Genomic DNA, 17500 nt, shown 5'->3' with positions numbered 1-17500 from the left:
GACGGAGGGTTCCAGTCCAAGCCCATGCTCACAGCGCCCCGGGCAAGCATGTCGGCCATCTGCGCGTCGGACTCAGACTGGGCTCTCCGATGCAGCGGCGACGTCATCATCTAATTCCGAGGCTCTAGGGAGAACGCTGGCTGGCCGTATGGCCTGGGTGCGGGTGGTTCGTGGGGATTTACCCGTCAAAACCAAGCCCGTTGCATCCCCAAATCACCTCCATCGCCAGCAAAGGTCAACCTCAATCCCGTGGGAAGGACGAGCGACGTGGCTGAAGTGGCATTCACTTTAGGAAATGAAAGCCGCGACCTCAACGCTGCCATGGTCATGTTCGCGCAGTGAGTACATGAACCATCCATGAACGCTGCCTCAGTGTGATCGCTACCCAGGCACACGAGGCAGCGTCTATGACCTTCAGTCTTGGAGAGATATCGACCACATCCAGGAACTACACAGAGGCGGAATGGCATCTTTAAAAAGACGCATCCTGAAAAGGACGTTAATGCCTGCTGTTTATTGCTCTTTTGTGAGTGAAACTCTTTTAGAGAACACAAACACTTTTAGACAGAAGCGCTGTCGAAATGCCAGGGGCGCCAATTTAATTGGAGAGGGAGAAATCCGCTGGTAATGCGCCATAGATCCAACAGCAGTGCTTCGCCAACAGAGGTGAGTGGAACAGTAGTGAACTGCAGCTTGCTGCTGCACAACCGTTCGGCTCTGAAGAAAATATCTGACTGACAGACTTATGCCAGCTTCCCTTTATACCCGTATGTCTGGGGTGGGACATGCAAATTCTGTCAACCAATTTCTCATTGGCCTGTTCTCAATTTCAAAGGTATGAGAGGCTCTCAAGAAAGACACCTTGTGTCACTACATTCGACACAATGTCGAGTGAGTGACAGAAGGGGAACTGCATTTGCCATTGCAGCTCCATTTATACTGCAGTGCAGCTATTTGCACTGCACTGAACTGCAGGTAAACTATACAAACTACAGCTCAAATGCATTGATTTGAAATTGTTACTACACTGAACTGCTATTGTTTTGCAATGTGCTGCTGTTCTACTAGTGTGGAAGATAATACTGCAATCAGGCTGCAGTTTAACAGCAGTTAATTTTTTTAAGGGTAACATTGCTAGCAAAGCACTAGCATTAATGTTGGTAATTAGGTGCAGAGCTTTGTGACTGTCAGGCTGACTAGCTAGCATAATGCTAATGTAAGATAGCATCATAGTGTCTGATGTGTTTTTATTGTGGCTTTACATAGCAAGCAAAGCAGTAATATTAATGTTTGTGATGAAGGTGCCACACAATGTTGGTGATGAAGGTGCCCCACTTTGTGCCAGGCTGACCCACCAGCATAATGATAGAGTCTGATGTGATATTGAGGCTGAAATTACTGTGAAAATTTGCACTGACACACCCTCAAACCATGACAGACACTAGCTTTTGGACCTGATACTGCTGATAACAGCTTGGATGGTCCTTTTCCTCTTTGGTCCGGAGAACACGATGGCTGCTTTTTTCCCCGAAAAACTATTTGAAATGAGGACACAAAACACGATTCCACTATTGTAATTTCCATCTCAGATGAGACAGAGCCCAAAGAAGTTGGCGACGCTTCTGGACAATGTTGATGTAGGCTATGACTTCTGCTTTGCATAGTAAAGCCTTAACTTGCATCTGTGGATGCAGTGGTGAATGGTGTTGGCTGACAAAGATTTCCAAAGTATTCCCGAGCCTATGTCATGATATCATTACAGAGCAATAAGACAATTAGAAACAGAGATGTGTATTCAAAAGTGTTTTATGGCCTTTCCCTTTACACAGAGAGATTTGACTGGATTCCTTTAATCTTTTAACTGTATTGTGCACTGCAGAGGGTGGCGTGCCCATAATCCTTCCAATTTATCTTTGGGGAACATTGATCTCAAAGCACTGAATTTTTTCTAATGGCAAGTTTGACTTTTTTGGAGGCTCCTTATATACTGTAACACAGCTGCCTTACCTGTTTAACGAAATAACTTTTTATTTCAACTTAAAATTAGTTTTTAGTCTTAAATTGCCCATGTCTCAACTTTATTTGGTATGTGTTGAGGCATAAATTTCAGGAAAACAAGTATATCTTCAAAAAGCAATGCAGTTGATTAGGTGAAACATGATGTACTTTTGTCTTTATACTGTTTTTTTTAGTACATTTACAAATCATCCCTTTTTGTTTTTATTGGCATTTAGCTTACTGTCCCAACTTTTTCTTGAAATTTGTGTTTTATACATAAATATGTTCTAATATACAATGTGCTTTGGCATATGGAATAAAATTATGGAATACCTGGCAAAATCTAAGCGTGACCACCCTTTAATTCTTATTTAGAAATAAAAATATCTTTAATACAAATTGCAATAATCTCTTCTCACAATAATCTCCTCAGAACGGCAAGAGACAGTGATGATGAAGATGAAGATGACCGTAAAGTGAGTCGGGGATGTACGCTGCAGTACCAGAGGGCCCAGGTGAAGGTTCTGACCCAGTTCCACACTACTTCTAGTGAAGGCACAAACCAGATGATCACTATGCTGGGCCCTGACTGGCAGGTAGATGTGACGGAGCTGGTGCAGGACTCTCTGAAGGTGGTGGATGCCAGGGTGGCCGAGCTGGTGGACAGGACCGTGCTGATGGCCAATGAGCTTGGATCATCCACTCTCAAGGTAGAATAAAAACTAAATTGAATGGGATGTATAAATAAGGGTTATAACAATTCAGTTTGTATCACAGTTCTGTGGTAACATTTTTGGTATGGTTCCATAAATGCTATTACGTTACTATTAGGGGTGCACCGATTAGGAGATTTGAGGCCGATACAATAACCAATATTTATTTTTACACCCCTTTTACCATACTTTTACAAACATTAAGCCATATACCATAATTACAGAAAAAAGGTTTAAATGGAATGTATATAAAATGTATGCAAATCATATAATAAATTTACAAGTTGGAATTTAATTACATCTTTATGCAGCTTCTTTTTCCTCTCTTTCAGTTCAGCAATTCAGCAAAAGACGGAATTACTGTAAATACTCTTGAAAATATATAGCGTACAATTCCTACACATTTAATATTTAGATTTCCGAGACATTGTTTAACAATAAATTAACTGTGTAACAAAATGTGTTCCGACCTGTGTGTGGTGATCCATACAGTTGACATTTTCTAAGGAACCATTCCGCACATAGTAAAAATGCAGGATTGATGGATTTTTGATCGATTGTTTTGGGAAACTGTCCTTACAATATTAACATAGGACCAGTGTTGGGGAGTAACAGAATACATGTAACGGAATTTTGTATTCCACTACAGTTACAATTTAAATAATTGGAAATCAGAATACAGTAACATTCAAAAAGTATTTTGATTAATGTAGAGATTAATGTGCATTTTATTGTAATTTGTTTCATTTAATATTTAGTCCTTTCAGATGGAAAACATTTATACATACTTTATAAATGATGCAATCCAAAGTGCATTTGAACAGCGGTGAAACACTTTCTTATGATGTGTTTCATTCATACGAGCAGACAGAGAAGTAAGTTTGAAGTATTTTTGGAGCAGAAGAAATAGAAATAAATCTTGTGTAAATTGTCAGCTTTACGCTAAGCTAAAATGCTATTTCTAGCCATTTTACATGCACTTTACCAGACATGATCATATTTTTTTATCAATAAAATTCACGTTGGATCATAATTTCTTTTTTCTAGTAAGAGCTTTGATATTATGGCAAAAAATATATTTCCTGTAAAAATATCTAATAATCCTTAAAAGATCTATTTGATTTATCTTGTTTTAGAAACAACCCTGCTTAAGATATTCAGGTTTTTCAAAGAATGTATTGTCTTAACTGAACTGACAGAGTTTTTATAGTCAAAACAAGTGAAAAAATCTACCAGTGTTGAAGAAGTAATCCAAAGTATTTAGAATACGTTACTGACAATCTAACAAAATATATTACAAATGACATTTTACAGCATGTATTCTGTAATCTGTAGTGGAAAACATTTCAAAAGTAACCCTCCCAACCATGCATATGACTATAAAACCGACAATTTAGTTTTGTTTTAATACAACATCGTCTTTTTAAAAATTACTTCATCCAATGTTATTAGACACTGGTTTTTACTCATGGCTTTATGCCTGTCAGTATGCAATGCAAAATGTCCAAGAGACTATCATTCAATCCCTTTAATTGTCTCATATATCTAGGTATAAACTTTCACTTGCTTTGTTGACATTATGTTATAGACACTGCAACAGCAAATGGGATTAAAGACTGATGAAGCTGTTTTGCTCTTCTAACTTCGAGCTCCATTCCATTAATGCCTTTAGGAAAATAGTTTCTCTTGGTCCGGAGTCAACATAATTTGCTAATTGTTTTCAAACTGACAGATTGCTAAGAATAGGAACATAGTTTACAGTTGAAATCGAAAAGGAAGGCTAATCGACATACCCAAAATGTTATCCATTAAAATTAGTCTCGATCTTTTAAAACTTTGAATTGAAAACTATTTATTTGGATATTTTTCCCTATGGTTCATAAGCTAGGATGCTTGGGAAAAGAGTGATATGACTGTTACAAAATCTTCAGATTAAATTGGTGGAAACATTTTTGAAAGCAAAGTTTTCTCTCCTTTGAATCAACACACAATCGGTTCATTGTGTCCATTTTTTTTTTTCATGGCTGCTTGATCACACCTCTTCTGTGCCTGGTGGTTTGGTTATGGAAAGTGTCTCTTTTATCCCATATACAAAATTGTGCATAAAAAATAAAGTTTACTAATTAAACTGGGGAAAACCGCAAATTTAATTAATAATTAATGACCAGTGCAGAACTAGAATATGCTGAATTTTTTTGCTGAATATATAATTTCACCTCCAAAAAAAATAAAAAATAAAATAAAGGCAATGGTAAGCCAACCATATCAGGGATTTTTTTAGCTTATTTGGCTGGTCTTTGATCTTCCTCTGTTCCACACTGCTTGTCCTCCACACAGTCACTCTGACCTGAGCACAAAGATATGCCAACGTGCAGTTTTGAACATGAAACAATGAATCTTATGAACAGCAGAAAGCATTGTTGACCCATTAGCATTAGCTAAATTGTTATGGTCCTGAGAATCCCTCCTAAGAAATAGCAACCATTCAATATAAACCCTCTATGCCTGATTGTATGCATTTCCTATTGCTTAATTGGCTTGCCATATCTACCAACTAAAGTAATGAGGTCTGAATGACTAGGCAGTTCCTTTTTAGCCTTTGAAAGCACTCTGTTCAAGCATCCAAAGCTCTAGTAGTTATAATGCAAACATCAAACACCGGTATATCAGCAGGTATAATAAAACTAATTGCAACCGCCTAGATACTAAACAAATAAGCTTTTCTGGCACGAATATGTTGTTTCTCTCTCTGTGTGTCTCTATTTATATGTCATTCATATTCTCTTCATCAAATGCACTGCATATTTGAAGCTTGCCTTCAGCTTAAAAGATAAAATATGCAGAAACAAAACATTCAATTATACATTCTTCAGCCTTTTCTCCACTCTGGGTTACAGCCCTTTCCGACCGTAGGAAAGAAGAGGCAAATGTATAGGACTGTATGGCCATTGAACCGGAACAGGCTGTTCCAAAACATTAGTGCATAGGGAGACAAACATTGTACATCTGGGACATATGAGTCGCAAGTCTATACTAGTTTAGAAGAAGATTTTTGAACACCATTAAAAGTAATTATGGACTTTATTGGGGTAAATTATCAAAAGTAACCAGCTCTGATTCAGTTGTGATTAAGCAAATACATAGAGGTAATGTTAATGTTCTTGTTTTGGCATAGCTGTAATTGAAGAGATAAGACAACATGCTCCGATCTCAGTGTTTGCAAGCATCTTCCAAAAACATTTTCCTACTATTGCCAGTACAGTGCTCTTTGTTTCTGTCTCTGTTTCTTTCTTAATATATTGTTTGCCGTACAGAGAACAAGGAGGTAAATAAAACCTTGAGAAAGCTATCCATTATTCACATTCATCTCAATAACAGTTGCTTGGCTTCCGCAGGACCTGCTCTGAAATATGGGAACTGCTTATTGCCTTCTTTGCTCACAGGCACTCAGTTCTGGCCTACTGTTTTTATTCATTTATTAATTGATTGATATATTATTTATCATGCACAGTCCCAAAGCCTTTCACTAGAGACTATCCTGTCATGAACTGTGTATGAACTGTGACGTCAAAGGCAGCTGACAGGGACAAATACAAGGGCTTTTAAGAGCCCTACAAAACTCTGGCACAAACATCAACAATAATGTAAAGAAATATTTCTAATAGAAGATAGTCAAAATAGAAGCTTCTTTTGAATGGAGAATGATGAACCAGAAAGATGGTGTAGCCATGGCATCTGCCAGCAAGGGCTAACTGCCCATGCAAACAAGCCAAACCTTGACACATTGGTAGAAACAGAAGAGTACTGGCAAATGCAAAATAAGATTTCTTTAGAGTTCATTCCATTGTTTTAAAAATGAATCCAAGATTTTTGTGATTCCCCATCTGATCAGAAAGATCACACTGTTAATTTGGCCATGGGAGGTCGAAAGTTCTGCTGCTGAAAGCAGTCTGCTTTTGCTTAAATACAAACCACTGCCCCCAATGGCCTAAGCTGGAACTGTTGTTTAGGTGAAATGTCCACAGGGTGGCGCCAAAAGCGAGTATTTTTTTAAAAATTGATGTAAAACAGTCAACAGGAATGCCTATTTAATTAACCCAAACCCTAAACCTAGCCATCAGTAGTGTAAAATAAAATCTAAGAAAAATCTTTTTCACCATAGTTTATGTGAGCGTGATTTCTTCCTCATTTCAATGTGACTAGAACCTGTGTCTCTGAGGAGATTAGCTCCTATAGGAAAAGGTAAACGCATTTAAAATTGATGCAAGAATGTCTAATGGTGGATGGTGTTTGTCAGCTATTCAACAAAATGGGGTTGATTTCAGTTTACATGAAAGTTAAGTCATCATGTTTATCTGAATATATCTTCCTCAAGGCAAAACTTTTATCTACAGCCTGCCATTTTTCTCTCTAAAAAAACTAACTAAAAATTACCTTTGATTGAGGCTAGTCTCATCTTACTTTGTGTTGTGTTGCTCTTGGGGTTTCTGAGTTCTCACGGTTTAACAGTGAAAGACACATAAAAATGATCTAGCTCTCCTAGTAGTGCTGCCCCACTTGACTCAGTAAGTCCCTGGTGACCTTTAATGGTGGTAGGAGGTGAGGAAAAGGTGATATAATGGGTCTGAATTGTCAGGTGGATGATTTGTGTGAAAGTAGAGTGCTTTGGACTTTGTCATTCTCTTGAGAAAAGGTATATTTTCCCATGCTTGCCTTGCTCAGTGAGCTGTATCTTGATAATGTGTGATTACACACTGAATATGTAATCTTATTGAATATCTTCACTGCCTGCATACATACCTGCATTTTATTTCCTTTTGACTTCAGATATCCAACTTTGAAATACATTTTATATTGTTTTGTTGGTTTCAGGTTGAATCCCCACTTGCAGTGGAGGCAATACTGGGCGAAACACAGTTCTCTGTGGTAGACGAGAAAGTTTCCATAATGGAGCTACATGTTCATGCTATCTCAGGACTGGCACTTAATCTTCAACCAAGCCCTGGCAACAGCCATACTATGGTTGCCAAGGCAACTGGCCTGCAGACTCTCTCCACTCCTAAACAGGTATACTTGATTCTTTAATTGTTTTCCATACCTTCTTGAAAATCTTATACTCTTATCTCAAGAGTTTCACATTTCTGCCTTTAAACCCTCCAGAAATTGGCCCCATTCTCAATTGTAAGTGCCTCAATTTATCCCAGATTCTTGCTTTTTTTTTTTAAGTAAAGGAGGTACAAATTGAAATAGTGTTGGTACAATATTGTACAAATTGTTGGTAATCAACATTATGCCGCAATTGCTGTTTATTTATCTTATCTCTATTTGAACCCAGAATATTCCTTTAAAGGCTTACTGAAAATTGGAATATTAACCACACACAATCACATCATCACACCCCTCTGTAGCCAAGTCCACCAAAAACCTCCCAAAAATGCCCCTGCAGCTAATTATGCAAGTGACATTTACTTGAAATTCTTCCTTGTTGCTCAGGATTATTCTACTCCTCAATAGTTGCCTGAATAGCCTCATATTGATGATTCAAGTCTCCTTGAAGGTTACAGACCATTGGCAAATTAGCCTCAGTTCAGTCTTCCACCCAGCCCCCACTGCTTTAATTAAGGCTTGTTTGGCATTCAGACATATTTCAATCTCCCTTAATATCAGCACACCAAACTAGCGGGCATCGTGCTTAATAAGAAGCCACCGCCAATTCTGTTCTCGAGTATCACCAGGGGAGCACTGTGCATTTTCTATATAATCTTTTCAAAGTATTAATTGGAGCATAGTTGCTAATATTTTCAAGCAAGGACCCTGAATCCTGCCATGCTAATTTATACAGTGACTCGGGCAGGTCAAAAAGCCCTGCTGTGTGAGCTCGGGGCCCCTTTTCCTGCTCTGCACTCTGCCTGTGACCAACATCAGATGATGGTGGCTGCTTTGAATTTACGCATTCAAATCCAATGCTTTTCCACTCACTCGCTGCTTCACCACATTTGGCATAATGTATCAGCCAAAGTGCTTATGGAGAATGTGCTATTTACATCACTGATGACCGTCCTCCTCCTCAAACTGCTGCCACTCCATAATTTCAGTCCTTTAGTGCACTATGCTACTACACCTCTGCAGTCACAAAATAGCAGCCACAATCACACCATTTTTGCCTCTACTAATTTACTGAGTCACAATTGTGTTATATTTTCTTATGAAGAGCTTTATTCACTCAAAAGTAATAGTTTACTCACCCTATGAACTCTAATTCCAAACCTATGTCACTTTCTTTCTTCTGCAGGACACATATTTTTAAGTATGCTCCATTCACTGATTTCCATACAATAGAAGTTGATAGTGACTCACTTTAAAATTTACGTCCACTTATAATTCACCATCATTTAGTAATATATTATCATTTTCCACCCTGTCTCTGGCCCTCTGTCTGAAACACTCGGTTTTTGGCCTCTCTTGTCCTTTAACCTGTTGATACACACCCCCTTTTTGAGCATAAACCATGAAAATGACATTACCTGAACATAAATGGTTGTATTTACTGGACCCTTTGGAGTATGGACACAGTTGTAGTATCTTTTGAAAGAAGTCACTTTGGGATTTATTTCCCAAGTTTCAGTATTAATATATGTAGTTATTTTTAAAGTTATAGAAGCTGAAGTTTATAGTAATTTGTTTATAGTCAATATTTTGTGCTGAACATGTTTTTGTAATCTACAAAAACAATAATAAAAGTGCCAAGGCAACCCAGAAATACAATGTTCTCAAAGGCACAAGTCTAAAGAAGTTATGTTTCAAATTTGAAGATGATCTAACAAAAAATTAGGTTCCTGCAAGCTTTTATCTCTGAAAATTGCTGCCGATGTACAGAGTAAAATGAAGTCTCCACCTTTCAAGACAACACAAAATCTGACTGCACTGCTTGGGTATTCTGAATAAAACTACACCACATTTTTAAAAACAGACTTTGGAGACAGGCTTGTTTTGTTTATGAGACTCTAATATATAAGATCATGTACAGTTTTACAACATGAATGCTGCTCAGATTGCATAGTTTGTTGAAGAACGATGACAAAGGGTAATTCGACCCTTGTGTTAAAATAATCGACAATGCCTTAAGAACCATTTCATCCTTCTTTAAGTCTACATCGATTTGCTATCGGATTACGCAAAATATTCAATTCACCAGCACTTTGAGCACAATATTGGAGGTGTTACTTGCGTGTCCTGGCGTCCTTTATGTTGCTTGGTTCTTGGTCGTAAGTTCGTTCCATCGATGTTTTGATCTCTTTGTATGATCGAATTTATTGCCTGTATGAGATGATAATTTTAGCTGTGAAGTGAGGCCTTCTCCAGTTCCCTTGGAGCTCACATGGAAGGACCTGGCCATCAGCGGAGCAACCAGACAAAGCACGTGCAGACCGAAGAGCCTCAAGAGGATGAAGAGAGCAATCAGCTGAAGAGCAAGAGGACAAAGAGACAAGAGACCGAGTTCGTCCTGTTTGGAATTATTTGAACTGAGATTGGTCGCTTCCCTCAAAGGTGTTCTGCACCAAACAGAAGTGACTTTTCAGAGTCACATGGTCAACTGGGCTGTCTTTTCCGACAGTTGAGTTATTTGTTTCAGACTCTTAAAAGCAAAACAAGATGCGTTTTTAGGAGTTGAACTTGTGGTGCTCTTTAAATGCATCAAAACAGTGAAAGATGCTCATCTAGTGCATTTTACATTGACTAACAATTAAAAATAACTCTCTCCAGCTTACCAAATGAGTGCCAGTGGGTGGCCTAAGGGTGTGATGATGTATAAGTTGGAATTTATGTCTTGCTGTGGAGGTGTTCATGCATTAATGAGTACACAATGTGACATCACTAAATCACAGAACTATAGAATGAGGCGTTTTTGCAGCTTGGTTTAAATAAAAGCTTTTTATGCATTGAGGAAGTTTTGAGTTCTGAAAATTAAAGTATGTTTTTATTGTACAATAAACTCTTATATGTCAAAAGATCAAGGAAAAGTTTTATTCCTCATGACATTACCCCTTTAAAAAGCACCCAAAAGTGTCAAAGTAGTCCATGCATCATAGTCCAAGTCTAAGCTGTTTTTCACACTCAAGCCAAATCATATCGTTGTGAACATAGTACAAACCCAATATAATAACATGTCAGTAACTTCAATGCTCATTGGTTCTTGTGCATCTTGTGACCAAAAGTCATGACACAAACGCTAATCAGGTTTGATGTTATTTATGTGTTGCCATATGGAATTTATACTCTGTTTACATGAGTTGATCAATGAATTGATTTAATCTGAGAGTGAATAATGACAGGAACTACATGAGGGTAAGTAAATGGTGATAAAATTAGCATTTTTGTAAGATGGGAATCTCTTTAGATTCCCGTCTCCTTTGTCTGACTGTCAACTTTAAATAATTTATTTTGGTGTTCGCTAACGATAACAATCTCTTTCAAAACTGCAAATTCCTTGGATGCTAGAGCAATTCAGTTCAATAGTTTGTTGCGTACAATGAATCCAAAATGACCTTTGAGACTGAACTCACAAGCAATTAAGAGTTTGGAATTTAATGAAATATCCATGTGAATATTAAAATTTCACATTCATGTCCAAAAGCTTGTAGAAAAATCAAGGGTCGTTCGTGATTGACAGCATTTTATTTAGTGACTGAAGTTATCTCGAAAAGTCCACGAGGACAACATGTCGTCTTCAATGTATTATTCAGATCATGTGTATCAAAGACTCTCTTCATCTTGACAAGTAGGGATGACAGAGCTGGAGCCAGAATGTCAGAGCAACCTTGAAGTTAGCAGTGCGACAGAGGAGTTTTTACTGTCTCACAGCAGGCTGTTGCTGACTGGAGGCAGATAAATACTTCTCTTCTGAATATAAAAGAAGAGCAACACTTAATTTGTGGATAAAATCACTCTGGCAGAGTGGCTTTCATTTTGTCTGCTAACAGGTGAAAGGCATTGTGCTGTTTTTTAAGGCAGCAAAGACAGAAAGGCAACTGTCAAGCTCAAGCTTGTTATGAGGTGACAAGAACACAAGCATCACATTAGTGCCATTTCCCCTCAGTTTATGTTCCATGACTACGGTCAAAGCTTGCAACCTGCTATGATGCTAGCTGCATGTCTCTTGATGTGTTCTGTATAGACCAAGCTCAACATCAAGTACATTTGAACAAGGCTATCAAAAGCTGGAGACAAATGTGGCAAAAGTCTCAGGATTGACAATCTCTCTGTAGAAAAGATCAAGCTATAAAAAATTATTGCATTAGAAGTACACTTTGCTAATTCTAGCTCTCTCGCTTTTTTACACTGCACATAAATCTGATTTGTTTTTCAAATTCAGTCTACAGTACTGACTGGCAGCACTGTCATTTTGGACGTAATGAAATCTGATGCATCTATTCAGACAGTATAGTCAATATCTGTTACTGTATATCTACTGTACCTTGGTTCCTATAGTGATGATTTAAACATCAGCACAACACCAAGATACATAGGAATACAGCTGACATTGTGGACAGAGAAGATGGCAAACGAAAGATTTTGCCCATACTATTGACATTTCTCTGCATTGCTGAACTCATGGGATGCATCAGACAGCAATAAGTGTCTGAGAAATTACTGTACTATTGGCACTTTTATCCATATGCTGTGTCTCACTCACTCATTACTGTACAGTACATAGTTAATAACATATGAGATCTTAAATGAGTGAATTCAGATACAGCTGTAGAAACTACACCTTAGGGTTGTAGGGTTGTCACAATACTTTAATAATGTTCTCCGCTCATGTAGTTTGAAAATTGGGCCAAATGGCCTAGCTATACTGTTGTTGGATAAATTCTGTACAGTATCATACTGTAATTATTATTTTATTAAATATTAGAATTTAGCAAGTCAACCTTGTTAAACCACAGACAATTGAAGGAAGACAATATGTTCTTATATTCTATATGAGCTATTCTTTTTTTGTCTGTCTATGTGCACATATGACAGAGGGAGGTCTTTGGCCATTGCATATTGCTCTCTTATCATCATCTCGCAGCATAAGCAATGAAAAAAACACTCTGTCGAGTTAAAAGAAGTTTAAAAAGCATGACTCGAGGTCCCACGTTCTGTTCCAGTCTGTTGCACTCTTTGAACATCCCTTTGTTGCAGTACAGATACATGTATATTACATTTATATAGGTCTATTTATAAAAATATATATTTTTCTCAAATGGGTGTTTACTTCCATAATTCTAATTGTGCTCTGCATTTGCCCACTTCACTAGACCTACAAATTAAGAGACATCTGAAGTGTGTAACAAATACAGTCTGGTATGGGATGGGAGTGGCTTATTTATATTTATAACTATATTTATATACAGTAGTTTTGATAATAGGCTAGGTTAATGACAGTTTTCTTTTCTTTTTCTTTGGTCATTAGACTAGTTTTGGGCTAGTTTTGATTGTTCAGTGAGCTGTTTCTGTCATGCCGACATGAAGACAATACAGTAAAATATGATTAAAGAAGACAACTGTTGCATATAATTTTAATTCATGTTATGAATAATTTCATTCTTTTTGTGTTTCTAGGAGGCCAGTTTGTCCGTCTGGGTTTACTACAGTGACAATACCGCTGCCCTCCTGAGCATGTATGACCCTAAGGACTACAACCTCAATGCCTCTGCAGTGGACGACAAGGTGGTTACAATATCCCAACAACCCCAACAGCGCTGGCCGGTCATTGTTGCAGAGGGTGAGGGCTCTGGAGACATTGTGCATGTGGAGATGACCATCTGTGAAGCCTGCCAGAAGACTAAACGCAAAAGCATCATTGCCTCCTCTCCTGTGTTCATCAAAGTCCGCTTTGGACTAGATGAAGACTCTGATGAGGAAGTGGATACAGAAACTGAAATAGACTCCAGAATGCCTGCCAACACAAGAAGGCCTGCCATTGATCCCAATGCAGGTGGTGCAGGATTTGAGCCATCTAATGAGCAACCAGCAAGCGTGCCCATCGATTACACCAACTTCCCTACAACCAGTAATCAGGAGGAACCAACTGAAGAAGATGATGAGGAAGATGACTTTGTCCATAGTCCTCGTAGTATGACTGACCTAGAGATCGGCATGTATGCTCTTCTTGGCGTGTTTTGTCTTGCCATACTGGTCTTTCTTATCAATTGCATTGTGTTTGTGCTGAAGTATCGCCATAAACGTATCCCACCCGAAGGCCAAGCCAACATGGACCATTCCCACCATTGGGTGTTCTTGGGCAATGGTGAACCCTTGCGCACTCAGAGCGATCTCTCACCCCAAACAGTGGAGAGTCCCAGCAATACCTTGGAAGGGGTACAGACTTGTTGTCATGGAGATCACCACAGCAGTGGCAGCTCCCAGACCAGTGTACAAAGCCAGGTCCATGGCCGAGGAGATGGCAGCTCTGGCGGTTCCACCAAGGACCACGGAGAAGAAGCCAACTCACCGACCTCCAAGCGCAAGCGTGTTAAGTTCACCACTTTTACCCTTCCCATGGAGGAGTTACCTTACAACTCCATTCCCATTGCCAATGAGGAGGACATTCAGTGGGTATGCCAAGACATGGGCTTCCAGAACCCAGAGGAACTGCACGACTACATGCGCAGGATAAAGGAAATAGCCTGATTGGTCTATGAACTTTCTAAAGATGTTCCTTTCTATTTTTCTCTCTTAATATTCACTCTAGAGGAGCTACCTTTCACAAGAAAAAAACAACCAAGGCCTAGTGTCCAGTTTTGTTGGGGGTTTCTGCACAGTGCTGTTTCTCTTACATGTTTGGCACTTGTTTGAACAAAAACTATTCATAACACTGTCTGGAAAGCCAAAGACAAGAAAGTGGCTTTAGCAGTGTGTCTGATTGCTGGTCAATTGAAGAGTGTCTACAATCTTTAAGGAAACACATAGAGTTTTGTTTGTGAGCACTGATATAAAAACAAATTCCTAAAAGACTCAATCATTCTTGCGGCAAGGATGTGATGGTCACCCTGTTGTGGACATGATCTTCCTCAGAGGAATGCCTGGAATCTTGGCACTGTGTCCATTTTTCTTCTTATTATTATTTTAACTCAATAGATTCTTCTCCAACAAAGAGGCCTTTGAAGAGCAGATTCTAATTCTGTCCCAGATTTGTGTTTGAGATGGATCATTGTCATGCCATCATTGATAAACCTGACACTTAGCCACTGCAACTGTAATGAACATTCATTAGGACATGCCATGTATTCTTTCTGTAATTGTTGGAAAAGTTTAATGATTTTATTCCACCCCTTCACCCTCCCTTTCTTTTAATGTTATCTTGGTCCAACACATGCCTTGGTTGTTGAATTTGTTCTTCATTTGACTTCAGTGTTTCATACTTCTTCTAAATCTGGATGATGCCATCTTTGGTTCTCTCACTGTCTTAGTTAAGTAAAATGCCTTATTAAACAGATTACAATAGTCACAATCTCTCTCTGTGCTGACACCATGTTTGTTCACATTGGTAAGGGTCAAAACTGGGCAACTCTACAGATGTCTAAATCTGAATTGAATGCGTGTCAGCATGGGGCAAGGCGGGAGATTGTACATTGTTCCAACATTCCTCTGCATGAATGGAGACTTGAAGGCACAATTGGCTCTGTGTTGTTTACTTTTTTACTTTGTATATGTTTGTATTGTGAGAATTATCTAATCATACATAAACAATACTAGAGGACATATCATGTTACTATTCATTACATGCATGTGCCAGACCTGCCCTTCTGTGCTCTCCCTTCCAGGTACATTCCATGTTCAGTACATAATGACTCCTGAAGCTTAACTCCCAATAACTCATGAGGAACAAGGAAGGCAGATGCCATATAGGGACATAGCCAGATACTTAAATTTAAGTAAGGCTCTTTTTTCTCTTGCTCTTTTTCTGTCTCTTTAATGGTCTCACCATGAATTCCCACCCAAGTGGTAATATAGTAAATATCTTTTGTAAGGACAAAATGCTATGCAAACACACTGGAGGGGTTGATTATTGTGGTTATTGAGTAAGTTTGCCCTAAATATCACTATAGCACCACAATTACATATGTTACTTAATATACCATAAATATATAAATACTAGTTGTAACTTTGCCACAATGTAATTTGCTGGTTTTGGGATTTCTTATTTATATTATGTTTGTTAAGGCCAAAGTGTACTTCGGTTTTCTGCTTGCCGGTACATCTTGGTAACAGTGCACGTGACAGTAATATCATCATCAGTACAGTATGTGTGGCCTGTCCACTGCCTGTTTTTCCAAGTCGCTGGAACAATCCTCATCTTTGTGCGCTTTGAATGGGCTCCCGGTCAAAAAAATATAGGTTACTTTGAAAGCCTGACTGCTCGACCATGTGATAAGCCTAATGGCACGTGGAAAAAGGAAGTAGACCGTAGAATTTAATTTGTTTGTTTTTATCTTTTAAGCTCGCTAGACTTGTTAAAAAAACAAAGCTGTGAACCCTTAAAAAAAGAGTTCTGGCAAACTAGCCACAATTTTGCCACTCATTATTTTCACATGTAAATGAGCTTTTGATTCATGCAAATGTTTGCCAGAAGTTTGCAGCTGTTCACTAGTGGTGAACCTACAGCAAATATTTGGCAACAATGAACAATTTGCAGCAAAGCTCATTTGCATGTGAAAATAATCAGTGGCAAATTTGTGGAAAGTTTGTGGCAAATTTGCCATGTTTGGTAGCACAGTAGCTCAATACAAGCCCAAATATGTAAACATGTACTTGTTTAAAAATGGTTAAGCAGGTAATGTGTCTGGAAATATTTTTTGTGGTGGGGCACAATTAAAATACCAATATTGCTGCTGACCTATCAAAGGTTAGTTTCAGGGTTACAGTCCTTCCAGTTTATTCAGGACGTCTACAGTCATACACTGTATTAAAGTGATTAATTTCCCACTGTGCTTAAGGATGTGCCCTTTGTTTTCATAAGTTGTATTAGTAATTTTCCTGTAACCAGGAGGGAACACCTTTTTTTATAGATTTATTTTTATTATATATATATTCTATAATATATTTATGATATTTTATTATTATTATTATTATAATTATTATATATATATATATATATATATATATATATATATATATATATATATATATATATATATATATATATATATATATATACAGTATATATATAGTGCAAAGGGCCCTATTTTTTTATTTTTTTTTACTATAAACCCTAAGTAAATCAGAGGCCCTTTGCACTCTAGTTAAGAGTCAAAGAGAACTTAACACTGACATACCTTCATCGTTTTTCAATGATTTGTAGCCCCATGCACCTTTTTGACAAAGGCTTCCAATGAGTATAATGAAACGTTAACTGATGATGTGTAAACATGTCAAGGTATGGAGTTTTGATTGACAGTTGGAGTGCACTGAATGTAAACTTTTCAACTGTACATTGACGGTCAAAATGAGCATAAATTCCAGTGTATTATTACCGTACGGTCTTCTGACGGGGTACAATGGCTCAGTATGACTACTAGCAAGCTTCTGGTAGCAGCTCATTCACATTTTTCTTTCATTTCTAAGATTATTGTGCTATTTATGTCAAGTATTTGTGACATCACTTTCTTCAATTTAATATTGTTTTATACTTCCATCAGATTTTGTTTGTATAAAACAGCAGTTGAAATATCTGCACTCTCATTTTTCTTTCATAAGAGGAGCTGCTACTAGGCCTTTGCCTTGACCACATGCTGTGATGT

General features: G+C 38.0%; 1 protein-coding gene across 2 annotated transcripts in view; it reads left to right on the top strand.

Annotated features, from left to right (window-relative positions):
• LOC127636407 (transmembrane protein 132E-like) overlaps positions 1–16748 on the top strand; it is a 509951-nt gene extending 493203 nt beyond the window's left edge. For both annotated transcript variants that reach the window (XM_052116876.1, XM_052116866.1), the window contains exons 7-9: positions 2432–2708; positions 7584–7778; positions 13320–16748. In XM_052116876.1, coding sequence (XP_051972836.1) covers positions 2432–2708; positions 7584–7778; positions 13320–14390 — 1543 coding nt within the window. In that variant the 3' untranslated portion in view covers positions 14391–16748. The remainder of the gene's footprint in view (positions 1–2431; positions 2709–7583; positions 7779–13319) is intronic.
• Positions 16749–17500: the final 752 nt, after the last annotated feature.

This window comes from Xyrauchen texanus, chromosome 4, assembly GCF_025860055.1.
Source record: "Xyrauchen texanus isolate HMW12.3.18 chromosome 4, RBS_HiC_50CHRs, whole genome shotgun sequence".
NCBI classification, from domain to species: Eukaryota; Metazoa; Chordata; class Actinopteri; order Cypriniformes; family Catostomidae; genus Xyrauchen; species Xyrauchen texanus.
The sequence above is the reverse complement of the archived record's forward strand: the minus strand, read 5'-3'. Positions and strand labels throughout refer to the sequence as shown.